The 20728-nt window shown below is 40.8% G+C and overlaps 1 protein-coding gene across 6 annotated transcripts in view; it reads left to right on the plus strand.

The window, feature by feature from the left end:
- Positions 1–20405, plus strand: part of celf5a (cugbp, Elav-like family member 5a) — a 191546-nt gene extending 171141 nt beyond the window's left edge. For 2 of the 6 annotated variants that reach the window (XM_067597287.1, XM_067597292.1), the window contains exons 7-12: positions 2586–2751; positions 10811–11026; positions 11313–11405; positions 12672–12815; positions 15533–15696; positions 16110–20405. In XM_067597287.1, coding sequence (XP_067453388.1) covers positions 2586–2751; positions 10811–11026; positions 11313–11405; positions 12672–12815; positions 15533–15660 — 747 coding nt within the window. In that variant the 3' untranslated portion in view covers positions 15661–15696; positions 16110–20405. The remainder of the gene's footprint in view (positions 1–2585; positions 2752–10810; positions 11027–11312; positions 11406–12671; positions 12816–15532; positions 15697–16109) is intronic. The other 4 variants (XM_067597289.1, XM_067597288.1, XM_067597290.1 and 1 more) reach the window with 4 other exon arrangements.
- The last annotated feature ends 323 nt before the right edge of the window (positions 20406–20728 follow it).

Consider the following 20728-nt stretch of genomic DNA (forward strand, 5'->3'; position numbering starts at 1 on the left):
TTTTCACAAGAGGAAGCAGAAAAAGGTTGTGTGTGTGATGATGAAGACTCAGTTCTGCTCATTCTCCGCCAGAGACATTTGCTATCTGCTGGTAGTTCATAAATAAAGAAATGGGAATGACTTTTGAATATAATGCCTTTGAAATTTTGCAAAAGAAGAAAAAAAAGCATATACATATGAAAAGTAAAATGGAATGACTTTGAATATCTCTGTCAACATAACCACTCTGCTTTCTGCTCTTTATTTTATTTTATTTTTTTATCAGAGCCAGTTTGTAATAACTAATGGATTCCAACATAATTACATGCTTGAGTTTCCAATTTGCTGCATTTTAATTTGGAACGAAGCATCAATGAATGCTGGAGTTGTTATCCATGACAATCTGACGGATGGCATTAAGGATTGCATTTTCCAAGACACGCATTGTGGGAGAAGCTAGTATTTCGGACTCGCTTGTATTCACTCCTGTTTCATTATTACTCTATCCAGGACTGCACCTTGTATAAGGCCACAGGACTAACAACAAATAGGCTGCAAGCTTATTAGAACGAGCCTGAAGTCCCCAGTCCTCGCTGAAAGCAGCAAGCAGAGCCCGAAAAAAGACAAAGAAACAGTGAGCGGTGTGACAGTGTATTTATTCTGTAATACCAGCCCAGTCAGACCCTTCATCCTGAAGTCCAACCCTATTCACGTCCTAATAGAGGGGGGCAGTCACAGCATTGCCAAAGCAAGGGAGCCCCGGATCCTCTAGACCTCTTTGTTTGTTTCTATGTCATTGCTTTTGTTTAGTTTTTTGTTCCCTTGCTGTCTTTTGCAGCTATGACCCCTTAAAGGCTCAATTCATCTTATTTGGAAAGGAATGGATGATCCCCATTTGTCACGTTGATAAAATTATGCAAATGACAAAAGGCGTTAATAGATAGCAGTGGCAAGGTATGTGGCTAATGGATGAGATGCCAGCACTGGGCATTCTACAGCGGGACAGCCGCTTTCAGGTTACCTGACAGGGGCACTGAGGGAAAATAATTGGCTTTTCCGTCGCAGGGTTCCCATGCAAATACAAGCAAAGTGGCATTCTATACTGCCACTGTCTCACAATATCACCATTAGCGTTAGTGCCAGTGGCAGAAGAGTTTGATTTCTGCTTATACGAGTCAGTCTCAGGCCACGACGATCATCACCTCTCCTGACAAACAGCAGCTATGCAGTATTAAACAGATGCAGAGACAGGCGCAAGAGGTTGGTCCAGCTGTGTTTGTATTCCTATACCACACAGGTCTGCATGCCTGATGGGCAGCTACATAGCCTGCAAAAGATTATTGATTCCCTAGATAAACCCACTGGTTCACAAGCTGCAAAAGCCATTGTACAGTGATGGATTTTTTTCTGAATTAGGCATTCAGCATGTGGTTTGCACAGGGAGAATTTAAGCTGAGTGCGGAAACACAAATAGTCTCTATCGCTCTTCATGCATGTTTGTGTGTGTGTGTGTGTGTGTGTGTGAATAAACACTCTGTGGGCTGCATTTGATGGAAAATAGTTTCAGCTCTCACTTCATGCTAAGTAAATGCAGAGTGAATGAAAGGCTATTGATTTGATCTCTTTGTGGGATTGTCCAATGGGTGAAAATCGACTGCCATTGCAACTTTCTGACTAACACACTGTATTACTAACAGTCTGGAATCTGAGTTGCCTGCTTTAAAAAATATTTTTTAAATGACTGGATCTGGATTCAGTGACATCTGAAAACAGAATGCCGTTCTACTTACCAGAAAAACAATGTTGTTTGGCAAAGCAATGTCTAAACCAACTTTTCAGTGGCAAAGACTGTGGCCATTTAATGACGCTCTAATCCCAAATGTATTCTGTTTGCAAAATGCCTTCTATTTTAGGAAAAGTAGCCCAGAGACAGGCCTAGTGGTTTCAGACTAAATTATAAAACAAAGCAAATTTTAAACTGGATGAACATCAGGCTACAAGCAATCATTAGAAATACATCAGAAAAATTAGAGAAGAGTCCAGAAAAAAAAAACAGAAGAGAGTGTGAGGCGTATGTGGCAATTCTATACAACCAAACAGAGTATTGTGAAGTCTGACAACTGTAAGGAAAAAACATTGCAACTCTTCTGCAAACTTTGCCTGTTCCCTGAGCACAGAGATAATGTGCACATGTCAATGCCTTGATTTGTATGAGCCCAACAGACAGCTATTAAATCGTTTCTGCAGCTGGTGACAGGCTTCCTGCTGGGAGGATAGACAGATTCACTAAACATAGGTTGACAGGCTTCTTTTTTCTTCCCTTTCTTTTATTCCGCTCTACTTTCTCTGTACTTCCCATGCACTATCCATCCATCAACCTCAACATACATCCCTCCCTCTGTTCTTCCTTGGCTATGTTTCTCTCTCCTCTCTTGCCCCCCCTCCTTCTCCCGCCTTTGTCTGACTCCTTCCCAACTTACTATATTTTTCATTACAATCTGTCCTCCCCTCACCTCTCTTGTACCCCATTCTCCCGCCCCGCTCCCTCACACACCCCATCCAACCCTTCTTTCCTCCACCCATTTCTCCATGTCCATCTTCTTTAGCTCATGCAGCAGCAGGCAGCCATCATGGCAGCAAGCCACGGAGGTTACCTCACGCCTAGCGTGGCTTTCCCCGCCACGCAGATCCACCAGATGGGGGCGCTCAACATCAACAACCTCCCACCCACCCCCATGACCCCGGTGTCGGGTGAGTTTCATCAAACCCTGGGTGAGCACGCAGTTTCATTCCCTTTCCTGTCGTGAGTGTATGCGTGTTTGTGGAGTGAAGGTGTGTTGGTGATGTAGACAGCAGGGTCTCTATGCGCTTGAGTCAATGTCTTAACTGTATGTGGGCTTTGTGTGTATGTGTGTGTCTATTTATTCATGCAAGTGAGGTTGTTGTAGGAGGTCAATTTGTGTTTTCAATAATGTCTGTATGAATATATGTGTGTGTGTGCGTGTATGTATGTGTGTGTGTGCGCGTGATCCAGCGTGAGAACAAAAAAACTAGAGCTGCAGCAAGGCCAAAAGAGTGCCTGCTTACTGGTAATCCAAAATTATTCCACTGGAGAGAAAGAGAGACTAAGATGAAAAAATACATTCAGTGGGATTTGCATGTTTATGTTGTTTGTGAATGCAGAAAATATTTGGGGATAGCAGCAGCAGAATAAGGAATATCAATAAGTAAGTTCACAGATAAGCCGCTAATTTCCCCATAGTATTTTGACCTTGTGCTTTGAAGCACTTGTGCATGATCTGCATGCAGTTTGGTTTTGTTTTCCATAACAAACACCTCCTATGCAGATACATTACAGAGGCAAGGGAAGGACTTTGAAATACCTACCTACTGCATAACATTTGCTTATTCAGCAGTGCTTCCTTCATTTTCCTTGAGACAGAGGAAACTTCAAGATTCTCCACTCAACAAAAGCATGAGCTGAAATAAATAATACAGTATCCAAGTCTTTGTTGTGCTCCGTTCACCTACTTTGTCAACACTGCAGTATTGAGTTTTTAAGGTGATGACTTTGGTAACTTTAAACCAATCAGTGTGAGCGAGAACTGCCATCAGTGCAACAAGGCCTGCTTTAGATTTGCTTTATAACCATCATAAGAATCTGGCTTCTTACTATAAACCTGCTGCACTATATAAAATTCTCTCTGCACTGTGGTTTCTGCAGGGAAGAAAAATATTCTCTTAAGTTGAAACTGTTCACTATTCATCCACAGACACAAAGAAAAGACAGGTTTTTTTGTGCAGTACCTGTTTGGTCCTGCTTTACTTAATTCAGTACAGTCAGTGAATTTAAATATACAGGACAGATGTGTGGAAATCAATGCTACATGATCCTTATTAACCTTTTTATCACATGTATCTCCACCTGAAGCCAAAGGACCACATGCACATAAAGTGAGATGATGAAACATGCCAGTAAACACACTTGCTGTATGTGTAGGGTACATGTGCAATAATTTTCAATGTAGGGAAATATATCTAGAGGGGAGACCCATTTGTCAAATATTCACGGTGATGTTTTCAGTGCAAAGTGTGCACTTTTGGGCAGGCATAATCAATCAGAGACAGTGATTAAAAGCAGAGCTCAGTCTTGCTGAGAAGCCTCTTATTTTAATGGGTAAAGCACTGACAGTATGGCAATTCAGATCTTTGTGTTCAGCATTCATACCTGTATTTTGCAACACAATAGTGCTGATGAAAGATGCAACTGTAATGCAAGGAACTCAGTCCGTGTGTGTGTGTATGGGGGCGGGGGGGCTTTGTCCTCCAGTCTGGTTGCATTGTTTGTGCTGTTTATGTATCTCAAAAGGCAAAATCCCTGCTATATTCTAAAGGAAACATTGCTGAATATTGTTAGATATTCTGTAAATGCTGTAAATGAGACAAAAATGGAAGAGAAGTGACTTTCTCTAACTCTGAATCTGATGTGAGCAAAACGGTGCTATTTATCTGCTTTCGGACATGCCTCTATGTAAGCCACGGTCGACTGATTATCTTTTATTATTGAATATAATATATTATTAATCCTTGAGAGAAAGCATGGCTTTTGTTAATTTTCAAGGACTGTCATAAATATGAAATGTTTTATTTCCCCCCTTCATTCATTAATTTGAGTGTGGCTGCCAGCAGCTGCAGGAGTGGTAGTCTAGCTTGCTGCTTTAGTATACACAGCTATTTTCTCTCTCCTTTTTTCAAACTTGTGGCTATGACTTATTTAGAGTTCATTGAAGGAATACATAACATTACTGGCAAGGCTGTCTGTATAAGTAGGCCAAGAGACTCTGACACTACTGAGAGACTGTAGGATGTCTGCCATGAGTCAGTAGAATAATTCATTGTAATATCAGAATCTGTTTTTAGGGTCTGGGAGCAGAGTGCTTCTCTGCTTTGACAGAGGTTTAATTTATGCATTAAGTTGTCTCATTAACCAAATTGAGCTCAAAACATATCTATAAATACTGACATTTGGCAACTGTGTCAAATATACAAAGGCATAAAAGGTAGAAAGGTTAATGTTCCCTTTCCTTCCAAAATGAGAGCAATTGACTATTGAAAGGTAGATTACCGCCTTTGCAAATTGCACATACTGCGCCGCATTAACATAAAGCTCAGGCAATAGTTTAATAGATGAAAAACCCTGCCTGGTCTTGAGATAGAGGTGTGACATTAATCTTTTATTTAAATGATCAGTATAACCTCTGCAACATAAAAAATCTTGTTTGTGACAGCAAGCCGAAGTACAAAGAGGCTCAGAGGTTAAGGGTGTTACTCTGAAAACAATGAGAAATCCATTTGATCAACAGATGCAAAGCATTTAAGCTTGATGGTGCATAAGCCGTTTGCCAGATGGTTCAACTGATTAGAGCATGTATCCTTACAATGATGCATGATGATGCTTTTTGAAAATAATGTTCACCAGGTGCCGCTCCCTGAGCGCTGCAGAAGAAATAAGAATTAAACAAAACAGGGGAGAGAGAGTCTGAGTAACAGGAAGAGAGAGGGAGAGAGAGAGAGATAAAGAGGGATGAGGGAGGAGAGGAAGGGAGAAACGGAGAGCGATGCGGATCCCGCTGTGCGTATGTGGTGAGGAACACATAGTGTCAAGGATGCTTTGTTAGGATGTGAGAAGTGTGTAATCAAAGTCACTCTAATGTTCTGTTGCATGCTGCTGCTCTACACTGAAGTTGTACATGCACAAGTGCATATTACACAAAATATACTGCAGATGCTCCACAGCCAGAGACAACCCACTCACAGGCAGGCTGGATGTGCTGCGATATCCCAGCTGGATTCGAGCATGGTTACACCATTGATGCAGAACACTTCCATGGTGACAAACACCATGAAACTAATGAGCTGTTTGACATAGTGATCTTTCTCAATATGTGCACCTGTCCTCCATGACACATCTTACATGTTACGCAGATGTTTTATATTTAATGGCCATTTGTAAAACAAACGCATGCAAGGACAGATAAGGTCAGAAGTTAACATGCAAAAACAAAATATCAAAAACCAGCAATGCATGGTGGCGACATAGCTGATGAGAATAAATGAGAATCTCAACGATTCAGAACTAAAGTGACCTATCACATTCAAGCCATTTTGAACAAAATGCAGTGCTGTAGTTTGCTCAGAGCCAGATGAAACAGCTGGGGAAATGAACACCTGTTTGTCTTAAGTGTGACCTCCAGTACACAGCCTCACACTGTAAAGATGCATTCACAGTAGTTGCTTTCTTTAAGACTCCAAGGGCAGAAGTATCACCTTAGAAACATGTCCAGCTGCACAAAGGGCCATTGTCCCTCACATACAAATTTCCCCTTTCCGTATGAATCTGAAATATTGCATCAGAGTGATGACAAACCCCTGCAGCAAAAGAGAGCAGCTCTGTTAAAGCAAAAGGTATACCTCATCCCGGTTTGTACTTTCAGTACTTTAAGAGAGCACCGCTACAGCTCTCGGACAGACTAAATCTGGTCTGTGTGAGCAAGCTTCCCAGCTGGTCTGCTCAGGGATCTGAAAGGCAGGCACATTGGTATGGTCAGTGCATTGTATGTACATTAGCCTCAGGAGTGGAGCAGACAGCACTGGAGGCTTAGTAGTGTGGGAAGTTGCAGTATTTCATACTGAAGGTTAATGGTGCAAGTTTCACATCGTCCTCATTTAACATCAGCTGGAAATAAATTATAAATGTATTATAATTAATATATATTTGTGTCTTCTGTTATCCGTCCAACACATTAATCAAGGAGGCTATTCCATATTTGAACAGCAATTTGGAGGAAGCTTTTGTCCAATGAGATGTAATTAAGACAGGAAGGTAGACAATGTGGTCTAGTTTGTTCTGTGGATAGGCGAGTGGTGCACTGCCTGACATATGGTGTAGGGAGCATAGCAGGTAGGTCCACTGGTGGGTGTGCACTTTGTACAAGACCTTAACAGCAGGGAAAGCAGGCGGTGTCCTGGTCCACTCAATAATTTTTAGTGCCTTCTTCTTCTGAATATTGTTGAGCAGGCCAAAGTGAGAACTGTAGGTGGAGCAACTCAGTGATTCACTGCAGATCTTTATAGATTCTACTCTGCATGTTCAATTCAGCGGCCACTCCCCTCAAAGCTCTTCATTTCCTGATGGAGATCATGTTGATGATGTGTTCGGACCCTGACAGTTTTCTGTTCATAATTACTCCTAGGAGGCTGAGCTCTTTAGCGGACAAGCTGGTGAGCAAGCTTTGATGCAATTCTTTTCCTCAAGAGCATCACAGACTTTGGCTTTTGATGGTTCAAAGTTGTTGTTCATTTGTCTCCCCAGATATTTATTTATCTATTCTTTATGCGGAGACCTCTGCTTCTGGCTAGCTTCCACTTTGGCCTTCAGCCAGAGATGTCACACGTCAGCAGAGAGTTGCGTCATCAGCATATGAGCGTATTCTCACAAATATTAACAAGGTCATCAATGGAGGCACTAATGCTGCTTTATTCATGCAGAAAATCCCTCAAATTACAGAGTGCAGATGGAGTGCACATATTTAATCTTTGTTAAGATGATGCCTAAATGTAAACTAAAGAGGAAGGTTAACAGAGGAATCTTACACTCATAAACTGAATGTTTGACTGAGATGAGCCCTTAAAGGTGGACTATGTAGTTTTCTTGTAAACAAACAAAAGTTATGTTTACATTCAGTGTCTCTCACCAAAACTCACTGTGTGTATCTCAAAGGTCCAAAACAAAGCCATCAAAAAAAGAAAAAATTGAAAGATCTTGTCATCCATAACTGCTTGTAGGATGTACATTATTGGTAACAATCACTCTTTATCTAACACAGAACAGACTTGTCCTTAACTTACATTTAAATTTGTACTTTGATTTGCGTGTTAAAATTATATCAAAGTTAGTGGCAGAAAGTGAAACACATTCATTTGGAAGTGCATTTATGTTATGTCACATTTTATTTGCTTCACAAATATGTATTAGTATCTAAAGGACAGTATTCAAAGTCACATAGTTTTTCTTGGTATATCAACTGGCCTTTGAAAAAGCTGCCCTTCCCATATTGAGATTTATTATTCACATCTTAAGGACCCTGGCAAACATTTTCTCTTTGGTCTAAATGCATCACATTTTAAATCAGTTAGATGAAAGCATCTGTTTTGAGTGCTTATTACTTGCTCCAGCGAAAGACAGTCCTTGTGCTGGTAATGACTGCACTCTCCAGTGTGGGTATAGCATTCCTCATTGATTTGAATGTATAATTAGCATAATAAATACTTCTGTCACATGTGAAGACTTCTTTCGTGAGGCAATCATCGCAAAGAGCAAATCAACAGTTTTCCCCTCTAAGAAGCAGCCAGCAAGAATATGAACATAATTTTGCTTTCATAACACGAATATATGTGACATACACGTATACGTACCGTTTAACAGTGCAGACTTAAGAGTGGAGAAGTGATAGTTAAGAGCGGGCTGTGTAGAATATGTAATCTGCTGTCCCATAGCTTCGTCTTCACCCGTGCCAGAGAGGGGAACAGCATGTCATTATTACAGGCCAATACACACAGCACACACTGACAGCAACATGTATATTGGCATTCTTGTGTGCATTGTAAACAGGCTATGAATACAATTTCCCACAATGCAAGAACTATATGTCCACTGAGGTATAAAATGAAAATGTCCTATTTTCTAGTTCAGGATAGTAGTAAATACTTCCCCATTTCAACTGAGGAGAACATTTTCAGGGCCTGCTCATGTTGGATATTGGACAATTGTGACAGTAAGGATAGAGATGATGACTGCAGAAATAGCTTTCTCATGTAATCATTGTTTTATTGGGCATAGTGTTGCTTATTGTCTTTTTCTGATATCATAACCCCATTTTGTGACCCAATACATGTATAACCCAGTTCCTGTAGTATTTTTTACCATTCGGTTTATTTCTTCAATGGAGGGAAACCACTGGAAGCTTTGCTGCTTCCTTATTTTGTGTTAAATGTTTCAGAGCTTTGCCTCACTACAATATCAAAGCTCTACTTATTACATGTATGATTCTTATGCTTATTCCCTGTTGCGACCTTTCCAACATGATAACCTGACTGGACTCGGTGGCCCCAATCTGTTACTTTTGTCATTCCCTTTTGGCCCTTACCACAGATGTCATGTCCAACTGCTGACCCTTGAACTTCTGTAATTGCATGTACACACACTACCCCACTTACTACTACCACTGCTACTCCTACTATCACTACAACTGCTACACATACGTAGACGTGTGCTCCCACAGCACTGCTAAGCGTTGGAAAATGAATTTGCCTGATGATGGAGAGGGTGCATTATCTGGCGGTACAGTAGAGTGCGTGTGGCCCGAGCAGACTAGCTGTCTCTAGCCCCCAGAATAGGAGCGGCAGTCTCCTGGGTCCTGGTAGGAGAATGGGCTGAAGCTGCAGTCTAATTCATCACAGCTCCACAGGAAACAAGCAATTGTGGGGAGGCTTCAGGAAAGAAAGAAAAAAAAAGGAAACCAGTGCAAAAGACACAACAGCTCTCACTGGACTCGGGCAATTCCCCTGGTCACTGCAGTTGCCTGCCTCACTGTCAACCTCCTCATGACTTAAATGCTGAGGCAGGGAGAGGAGAGAGGTGAGGAGAGGAGAAACAAGGAGTGGAGAGGAGAAAGGAGAAGAAAGGGATTGGGAAAAAGAAAAGCAATTCCATATGGATATGTAGATGATATTACTCAGTGGTGGGAGGATTCAGTGTGTGATGTAGAGCATATTTACCTTTGCATTAGCATAAATCTCAACGCATGTTATGTATATACTGGATGTGATTGTTTACCCTATCCGGACCACCTCTCATAGGGGGTTCTTTAACTGAGGCACCAGATTGTGAGGATATGGCATGCTGAAGGGTTTCCGTGACAACCTGGGCTTTCTGTCCAATCAGGGCTAGGGTTTCCAGATTGAGAGGTGGTCCTCAAGGGAGCTGTACTTCAACAAGCTTGGATGCTTTGCCGCGGAGCAGCCCTTTTAGAGAGACCATCACACAGTGAGATTCTGCTCAAAATGGGTACTTTGACGTTCCCGGCATAATTGGAAACACTTTTCAAAGGAGGGTCCTTTTAAAATGCATTGAATGAGAGGACAGGGAGCATCCAATTTCGATTCCACTCATGAACCAACCTGCAGCTGCCTTTCAGGCGTGTACCATATATGTTATGACCCACCCATTTGTCAAACTGCCAACTGTTGTTATTTTGTCTTTTTTTATGATATATAAAAGTAAGAGGCATCTTTGTGTTTTTGCGACCTGCTCGTTCAAGCAAATCTCCCTCTGTAATCTCCTTCTATCTAGTCCAGATCTTTTTCTTTTTTTTTTTTCCTCAGAAGTTGCATAGTGGTTTCATCATCTTGAGCAGTAGGAGCCAGCAGGGTATCGCACAAACACTACAGACAGGCTCATTTTTCACAGGTTGACTTCCCAGCCATCCTGCAGGATGTGTCACGACAAACGGCGGATATGTGACAGACTCACGTCGCACCCGTGTCCTTGCATTAGAGAGGAGATGCAGCGTAGCTCGCGGTCACAAGCTTTGTGTGTGTGTGTGTGTGTGTGTGTGTGTGTGTGTGTGCGTGCAAGTGTTTACTCTTTCTACGCAATAAGGGAGCATGTCTCTGTGTACACTTATCTATGTCTTAATACTTAAACTGTTTTGTAATGTCAGCAGCTTGTAGATCATGATCCGGTAACCGCAAATCTTTTTTTTTCCCCCAGCAGGCCTCAGTTCTCCACCAGCCAACATCACCACCTCTGCCGTGCCCAGCATCGTCACGCCCATCGTCAACGGATTCACCGGCATCCCTCATCAGCCCAACGGACACCCTGCCGTGGAGACCGTGTACACCAACGGCCTGCCGCCCTACTCCACCCAGAGCCCCACCGCTGCTGACACCCTCCAGCAAGCCTTCACCGGGGTACAGCAATACACAGGTGAGAGCCAGGAATGCTTTGTTTACAGTGCTCTATTTATAGGGTTTTACAGTCAGCTGTAAATGCTAAATAAGTAGCAGCAAGGAGACAATTACTTAAGAGAGACTGTACGAGTGTGAGTATTCAGATAGTGGAGGATGGCGCCTCAGAGCATACCATCAGAGAGCCTTTGATTACACATGTTACGCTTACGTGATCGACCTTAAGCATCCTTGACACCATTCTCTGCAGGATCCACATTTTACACCATCTGTACTTCTTTCTATCCCTCTCTTTCCCTCTGTAGCGATCTACCCCGCCACCACGCTGACTCCCATTGGCCAGACACTGCCCCAACCACCCCAGGTCATCCAGCAGCAGCAGCAGAGAGAAGGTGAGGGTGAGAGAACATTATTACTTTTACACTTCACACATCTCATCCTGTGTAATAGATATATATAAAGAAGATGAGCATGAGAGACCAATATTGCTTTTATGCTGTACACACCTCATTCTGTGTATACATATATTAAGAATGTGAGTGTGAGAGAAGAATATTACTTTTACACTGTACACATCTCATTCTCTGTAATAAAGCGGAACAGCTGAGAGAGCAATATTACTTAATGCAGTTCACATCTCATCTTAGGTAATGGATATATAAAGGATGATAGAGCACTGTTAATACAGCTATATTATACTGTACATCTCAAAAATAAACAAGTTATACGTTATCCACATAGGCCCATGCTTTTTTCATCTGTGAGAATAGTGGCGTTGCAACCCAGATGGACAAAATGAATGAAAGTGCGTAGTAGTAGGGTTGCACGTGGGGCAGAGTAGGACAGAAGGGAAGGATTTGAAGATATTGAAATAACAAATTGTGTAATTTACAGTGAATTAGTAATAGCAGATTTTTGGTATTGGTTATGTATATGAACTACCTGCCACAGAGTGATTGAAAGCTATATGTAAAGCAAATGCCCCCTAACAGCCCCTCACAGATTGCAGGAGAATGAGACAGATTTATATTTGTATTACAAAAAACGGGGCTTTTGCAGCACATGAATCACACTACAGATAGTTGCTAGTTGGATTCTTAGTATCCATACAGTATCAGACAATCAAGGCAATTGTTTCAATTGTTTTTTGTGTTTTAAGAACAGAGATGTTTAATCACTGATAATGTCATAGATGTCCTGGAAATCTAATTCCACTTATCTTAATTCAGTTGACCTGAGAGACCGCTTACATAAAACCCCACATTCACAGTTGAAATAAGTTCTCAGCTTAATTTAATATATTCTACATTTGTTTTTGGAGAACTGCTCCTGCAGTACAAATATCATGTGAATATAAAATATATGAATAGATGAGCAGCAAATTTTCAAAACATCCATGGTGGCAAAAGTATATTATTCAAATATCAGGGTAATGTCAGTCATTGTGCCAAAGTGACAGTTATGTGATTAAAATCAGTGTGACTTAATGTAAACCAGACAGGTGGCCTAAAGAACCACGTATGAACAACAAATGTTTTTATGTTAATATAAATGTATTGTCACTGTTTATGATAAGAGTTTGACTTAGTACACACCACACACACATATACAGCCTTAAAACACAATAACTTAATTCCAAACACTCTTCCTCTCTCTCTGTCTAGGTCCGGAGGGTTGTAACCTATTCATCTACCACCTGCCACAGGAGTTTGGAGACAATGAACTCATGCAGATGTTTCTGCCCTTCGGCACCGTCATCTCCTCTAAAGTCTTCATGGACCGAGCAACCAACCAGAGCAAGTGCTTCGGTGAGTTATTCACTGCCTCTCGTACACAGCTATCAAGTCCGAGACACACAGTTGTACCATTATGTAACAATAAAAGACTTTTTAGCTGACATGTTCTCAGATAGAGCTTTGTGTTTTCTCAAGGTATGATCATGCTTGTTTGTAAATTTTTTTTTTGCCATTCACATTAAACTGCATGTATGCCAGGTCTGGATGCACAGGCCTCTAAGATATCTACAATATAAAGAGATAGAGAGGAATACAAGGGGGAAAAAACTCAATCTCTATTTAAATAAATACATTTGAGGGAAATGCATAACAGATGTTTTCAGGAGTCAGGCACACAGCAATGTGATTTGAATAGTTTTTTGCAGTTTTTTTCAAAATATTCAGACATTTGTGGGTGTAAAAACTCACAGCTAAGGCGTGAAACTTCTTAGTGAAAGTTACACATTCACAATAATGGAAGCTTTCTTTAATTATTGTCATGCTGCTCACGAAACATAAACTTTTGTAAAAAAAAAAAAAAAAATCTTTTGCAAAAGAAAATATTTGGCTGCAGATTCTGACAATGTTTTACAGCACACAGACATGAAGAAGTGAATGATCTTGCCCCTGACTGACTGACCTGAATTTACATCTTGATGACTGTTGTGTTTTGGCATCAGCACTGTGGAAAAAAAAAAAAATGTGATGAATACATTGTAGCCAAACTAGCCATGATGTAGTCGATCACGCTCCACGTCCTTGTTTCTGTTGGGCAGCTGTGTGACCTGAAAACCTTGAGGTGCTGTCTCAGCATCCGCATCACCGTTCTGTAACCCTAATATCTGTCAATACCCTCCCTGCTGAGGCTGACACTCGCACCTCCACGCCTCCTGTCCCATTTAGCTCTGTCAGCCTACACATACCAACAAGCCCCGGGGCTTATAAAAACTTTGAGGAGGCAGGCTGGGATGCTGGGGGTGAGGGGGTAGGGGTGTCGGGGGGGCAAAGGACAATTATGGATCAGCATTTGTTTTCACTTCAGGGAACCACAGAACCCTGTGCAAAATTGATCGCCAGTCCTGTCTCCCTTGGGGGACTTAATAACATATAAATTCATGAAAGAAGACCTATTTGCTGTATTGACTTATACACTATGCATTTACAACATAATGTTAGGCCTGGGGAAGGAGGGGGCACACTGGTGTAATTAATCTGGAAAGGAGAAAGAGAGGATAAACTTAGATTGATGGTGAGCAAAAGACAAGGAAACAGAGAAAGAGAAAGCAGACTCGTAATGTGTGACAGGACTGAAGGGAGGGCTCGGAGCTCTCAAGCCTGCATCTCCTCTCCATCTCATCTCCGCTCCTCCGCAGCCCCAATGTGTTAACCTGATGGCAGGTTAGCAGGTCACCTCCTTTCCCTGCCTCTATACTTTCTTTATACCTCCATTCAGCCCTCCTCACTGGCCAGCCTTCACCCTAATGGGCCAACCCAGAGCCAAGCAGGCCAGGCAGACATCTCTCCCAGGTGGCTGTGGACGTGGAGAGGCTCCTGCTGTTTTTCATGGGTCATCGACTGTTCCTAATGACACCACAGACACAGGGGAGCGCATCAAGCGGAGAAACACTCCACTGCAGTTTCTGGTCACTGAATTCTCAAGGCTTTATTTTTACACATGATGGAAACAGGATGTTCAGCATGGGTTTGAGGAGGGGTGTATCTTGAGGAAATGCACTGAGGGGGTTTTTTTGTGTCTGAAGCAGACTTGTCTCCTCATGATGAACTATGTTTGCTCTTGTTTTGGTTGAACTACTTTGTATAGTGACTCCTGCTCATTCATTTTTGTATTTTGGGATTTCTAGAGGTTGTCAGAAAGCTCCACTGAAAGAACATTATTAAGTTAAAAATATTTATAATGATGACTGGATGGAATCTGCCAATCTGATACAGATCAGATTGATTATTAAACATTTTTCAAGAAGGCACCTCCATAAGAGATCCAGTGTAAGATATATTTGCTGACACTCGTGTCTGTGTCTTCCCATGTTATCAGTATTTTCAAAGATGGACTCACTATTATCAAATATGGACACATTTATCTTTGCTGCTGTTTATTTATTACTAAAATGAAGTTGAACTAGTGATTAATCCTATCTTGTTTTATTATATTATACCCATTTGCACCCTTCTAACATTTAAAAGTCTGTCAACCAGGAGAAAACATAACAACAGTGATGGCTTTTGATAGCACCCCCACCCCCCCCCCCCCCCCCCCCCACTTGTTGCACCTGTTGTCCCAATAAGATCTGTTATTTCACTTGCTGCAAAACTGGATGAGATGTTGTGCAGCTGCTCTTCATCCAATCTGAACATGTTGGCTTCTGTTGTGGACATATTCAACTATAAAAACAGACAGAAAAAACGACAACTTTCAAGCTTATTTTCATTGACGCTATCTCAGACTCCCAGCATTTGCCAGTCAGCACACACAAAGGCACTGCCTGCCTCAACAGCGCCATCTAGACTCCATGTAGAGCTAGACAGGAACAGAAACCCCTGCAACACCTGTGTGTTGTAGACCAGGACGATCAAGCAGAAAAACCACTGAGAGATATTTGTTTATGTGTCTCACCTGTTTTCTTTTTTTTTTTCAAACAGGCATTGGAGTCTTGTATTAAATAGCATCCTTTAATATTTACTCACACTTGGCTCATTCCCTTTAGGATTAATGAATCTGTTCTTTTTGACAGGTTTTGTGAGCTTCGACAACCCTGCTAGTGCACAGGCAGCTATTCAAGCCATGAATGGCTTTCAGATTGGGATGAAGAGGTTGAAAGTCCAGCTAAAGAGACCGAAGGATGCCAGCCGCCCTTACTGACACAGCCTACCTTTAGTATTCATTGCAGCAGCACAGGTGAGTCTACAAAGTGTCAAAGCACTGTAGCTGGTTCAAGATATAGATCCTAAACATTGTGTCTGTTTAAGATGAAGATTTAACACCAGTTTTAATCTATTTGAGTATTAAATATGCTGTATGTTTGGCTAAATACTTAAAATTTGTCCAGAGTTTAATATCTGCAGACATGTAGAAACTATAAGGGTTTATTTCATATGCGGCACAGCAGGCATATTAATTATGGGAAAATCTGTCATCATCGTGATTGACAAAGATGGATTGGTATGCCAGTGTGGGTTAGCTCTCTCCAGACCATTACACTGATATAATAGAGCCATATTGAACTATCCAAAGTTTAAAGAAATGGATCTTTCGAATGACAGTTTAATGAGCAGTGAGATCTGAAATTGCCTTTCTGTTCTATTTTTCAGGTTTTAGAGGACACGTGAAGATATCTCGGAGGAGTTAAACTTTTTTTCTTTGAAAGCAAAATATGTTTTAAAAAAATCAACACATAAGGAATTTTTGAAGACATATCAGCATTTACTTATGAAGATATAGGTTACGGCAGAAAAAGAAGATGCGAAAGAGGAGGCACTTCACCGTGGGGACTTAACAGTAACAGATGGCACAGTGCAAGAAAGACGGGAAGAAAAAAAAAACTGAAAAAAGATGAGACTGAACAACAGAACTTTTCTTGTTGAGACTTGAATTGTTAATTAAGCAACAAACTAACAAACAAAAAAGCAGCAACAACAAATAGATTTCTATATACATATTATATACACATATATATAAGGAAAGAGGCGCTTGTGGCTTTTACTGTACTGGACAAATGAGGGTTAAAACTTGAAGATCAAGAAAAACAGTGGAAAAAAAGAAGCTATTCTATATGTCCACTGACAGACTTTCTTTCTCTTTCCCTCTTTCTCTTATTCTCTCACCGTCTCAGCAAGCGCAGAACTATGACTCTTGGAGGTCACTGAGGTTTCCATTAGCAACAGTAGAACTGCAAATCTTTCACCCCTAAGGGACCAAAGGACCAAACATTTTTATTGTTCTGAACAGTAATATATAGTATTAATGATACTAATACTACAAACTACTACTAATAATATTACAATGTTAAACTTAAGAAGAAATACTAGCTTCAGGTTGAAAAAAAGAGGAAAGGGGTTTTGGTTTCTTTTCCTTTTACATTTATAGCTACTGGGTTTTGAGAATATTAAAACAAAACAGGAAAAAAAAATGTATAAAAAATAAAGCTATACTATTTTAGTGGCGTAGAATATGTGGGTTAGACATTGTTCCGGGCATGTTCAGATATGTTCTTTTGCCACTCATTACTTCATCTGCTTCACAGCATTTCATCTCGGAGGTGTGATCTGTTTGTGTTATTGTGTCGGAAGAAGAAGAAGAAAACAGTCCTGTGGTGCCAAAATGTGAAACAATAACCGCCTCTCAGAGCACAGACCTACAGTGTATTTAGCCGTGTGACACTGCTGTCTGTTCTTTGCGTCGGCTATGGCGGCACGTCGCTATGCCGTAATTGATAGTCATTCTGATCTACGCCAGAAAGAGTCATTCCATGTCATCATTAAAGCCGAGATATTACAGATAATCTGACCATAAAGCACTGTGGTAAAAGTGCCACCCGGCTGAGCTGGATACGCAGCAGTAAAACAGCACAGCATCTCTAACTGCTTAATAAAATATACAAATGAGCTTGACAGCAGTTGTAAAAGTTTCCATCGGCGTGTCACAGTGGCCCCTGCCGGGTCGTGCCCTCTCCCACTGCCAAGCTTCTCCAGCTGCTCTCAGCAGGCGAGAGCAGACTCCCCTCCTCTTCTCTCCACCCCTCTCTCTCCTCACCTCAAGTGCCAGCATATCTCTCTCTTAATAGGGACCATCAGTTCACGGGGGCCGAGTGCTAACCCACAGCATAATTAGGATAATGATAATATTGATCAGATGGGGAGCGGCACCGCAGGGCAAGAGATGCACAATCAATTACACATTGGCATTTTGAATGAATTGACTGAGTGACAGAGTTCATTTTTCTCTCAGTGGTTGGATGGCAGGGAGATGCAGCACTGTCTGTCTGTCTTTTACTACCATCCGTAGTGTCAGAAGTTATCTCAAATCTTGACAGAGGCAGCACGTCCTGTGGGACACTTAAATATATGTCATTATTGGAAAGAAACTAAAAGGCTGAGAGGTTTTACGTGGCTGTGACAGGATCTGTGTTTGGTGTTTAGAGTAGATTGTATGAGTTCTTCAGTGAAGAGCAGCTGTATTTTTTTTTTTTTTTCCAAAGGGTATAATAGCACAGTATGAGCTTGTACACGGTGAGGAACAACCTGGCATTACCAGCCTTAGGAGGTCAAATTAAGAGCAAAATGATCCATCAATTAGACAGCAGCAGGCCTGTAAGTGTAGCTGCTACAGCTGCTGCTGCTTCAACAAGAAGACAGCTTACCATTAGCGCCGGTCACACATGGCTCCTATACAGTGTGGTCACGACACATCTCGCCGTATCAGATATGACTAATTAACTAAAACTTGCATCATCCATGCTGATGCTTTCACAGAGGCACATAGACACACGCGCAGTACATCCGAGATGAAATCTGTTTTTCATTAATCCTTTGCTTTCACTGAATCGCCTTTTTTTTTTTTTTAAGTCTCAGCTTTGTTCCATTAACATCCACTCTTTTTCGTTTTAAAATTCTTCCAGCATGCCATTCATTTACTCAGTTTCTGAAGCAGCTTGCCTCTCGGGACTCTGTAAAAACCTCAGTGCTCCGATCATCACTGTAAACTTTAGACACATCAGTGCTTCAGTCATCGAATCACAATGCCGTCTTCTGAAAATATGACTTCTACACTTCTGTAGTCCGGTACAAGAAATGTCATCACCAGAATGGCTTCCCAGGTCCTGATGCCTTCACTGAATCTACTGTAAATCCTGTATCAGTATTATTAGAAAGGAGATGTAAGTTTCAGTTGACCCACATTCACTGTATATTGTTCTGTTGCAGAAATGTTGAGGAGACATGTTTAAGAATGCCTTTTTTCATCATGAATTGCCAAATTTATGCAAGCATATCCACTGCATTTCCTCATCAGACTTTACAGACATGTGCCGGATTCCTTGAAAAGTGTAGTGGCTTAAGAAGATTTCTTATGAACAGGCCTATGCTAATTTTCAGGATATATTTATTAGTAGAATGAAGTATTTGGTTTTGTGATATAGTACAACCTTTTAGGGGGAGGGTCAGACCAGCCTGTAATGATATACAATAGGATTTTTCCACCCAGCAGCTTTAGGAAGCCGTGATATATGCCCTCCTTTCCCCCGGCCATACAGGGCCTTATAAACCCGCTCAAAAAATCTTTTCTCATGGGATTTCAACTGGAGAGTTTTTTGAATTATTAAAATCAAATTAAATTTGGCCTTCACAACAGCTTGGGTAACGCAAATTAAAGATGCCAGCTGTGGCTGAAACGTAATGAGTTCGAAAAGATGTTGAGTTAATTTCATTCTGCCAAAATTTGATTAAACACAATTAACACTGTGAAGTGAAGTTTTGTGGAGGGAGACTGTTTCCAACCCGAATGACTTGCAGTTGTGTATGTTGTACATACAGTAGGCCTTTATATACATATCGACTGTGAAATTCAGAGAAGGGAAGAGCGAGTAATGAAATGAATGAAATTCAAGAAAACAGTCTTGTTGTTTTCGTAATCAACATAGTTGAATGACCAGAAAATCCACTTTTGACAAGGTTTTTAAAAAAAGAAAGGAAATTCCCGTTCTAATGAAGCTGCATGTGGTTGAGCTAAAGTTGATCTTTTTACATTGTTTTCACTCTTGCATCCATTTTTGTCTTTTTTTTTATGTTTGTCATCCTACCATGGTGCCCTTTCAATCTCTGAGCATGCTCAACGGGGGCTGGGAGGGTTAAAGATTATGAATATGGTACTACTCGTATTAACAATATGATTCTTTAACTATGGTTTGAATGCTAAGGATAGTAACTTATTATAAATATGAAATCTGTATATTATGGAAAGTCAGCACAGGACCTTTCTTTGGGTACATATAGGTTAGGGTTTGTAATGGGGGTGGGGTTTGGGGAGGGAGAGGGTTTTCGCTTTATAAAGATGTTTAAATTTCTGGTTTTCTCAGCACAAAGCAAACAAAAACATATAAACAACAGTACAGAGTCTGTGAAGTAGACTTTACTGACATACAGGGCGCAAAAGAGGAATCTCAGTACTATTCTTTAAACCTGGAGGAGAAAATGCTGTTTACAGGTTGTTTTTCTTTCTTTTCTTTTTTTTTTTAAAAAGGAGAGCGCCACCTGTTTTTGTGGCAGCGTCAGTACAGCATGGATTAACTAACAGGGAAAGCAGTATCTTTTTATTAAAAAAGAAAAAACTAAAAAAAAAAAGACTAAGTGTTCTGTATTAGCCTGAGAAACCAAACATTTTTCCCCTGTTGAAATTTCTTAATACTTGCTGCTTAGATTACTTCATATTAATGACTGATGATTTAATAATTTTATAATTATCGGGTCAAGTATGTAACTTAATGTTTATTTATTATTTATTTATTTATTTATTTATCTATTTATTTTGCCTCTTCTTTTATTTTCTTTTAATTTATGGTTATGGTAAGATAAAGATATGTATCAAAAAGAAATGCTTATTGGGGCTTTTCTCTCTTTCTCTCCTTTTTTTCCAATTTTACAATAAAAATTCAAACTGGATGTTTTGTTTTCTCGGGGTTTTGTTGTATTTGAATGGAGTGTGAAACCAAAATGCAAAGAGAGGGGGAGTTGTTGCACAAGGAACCACTTCCCCTCGCCTGTCTCAAGCACTTTGAAAGTTTGCAGGGTGTTGGCGACCTCTCACAGCTCACCACCTCGGAGTCTGTTGCTGACACCTTAAGTGATGAAACTGTGACGATGTCATCTTTGAAAGATAACTGGGTTACTGCTACTGTGCACATCTGCAGCTTCAGCATTTTAAAATATTTGCCATG

The sequence above is a fragment of the Thunnus thynnus genome, chromosome 8 (genome assembly GCF_963924715.1).
Source record: "Thunnus thynnus chromosome 8, fThuThy2.1, whole genome shotgun sequence".
Taxonomy (NCBI): Eukaryota; Metazoa; Chordata; class Actinopteri; order Scombriformes; family Scombridae; genus Thunnus; species Thunnus thynnus.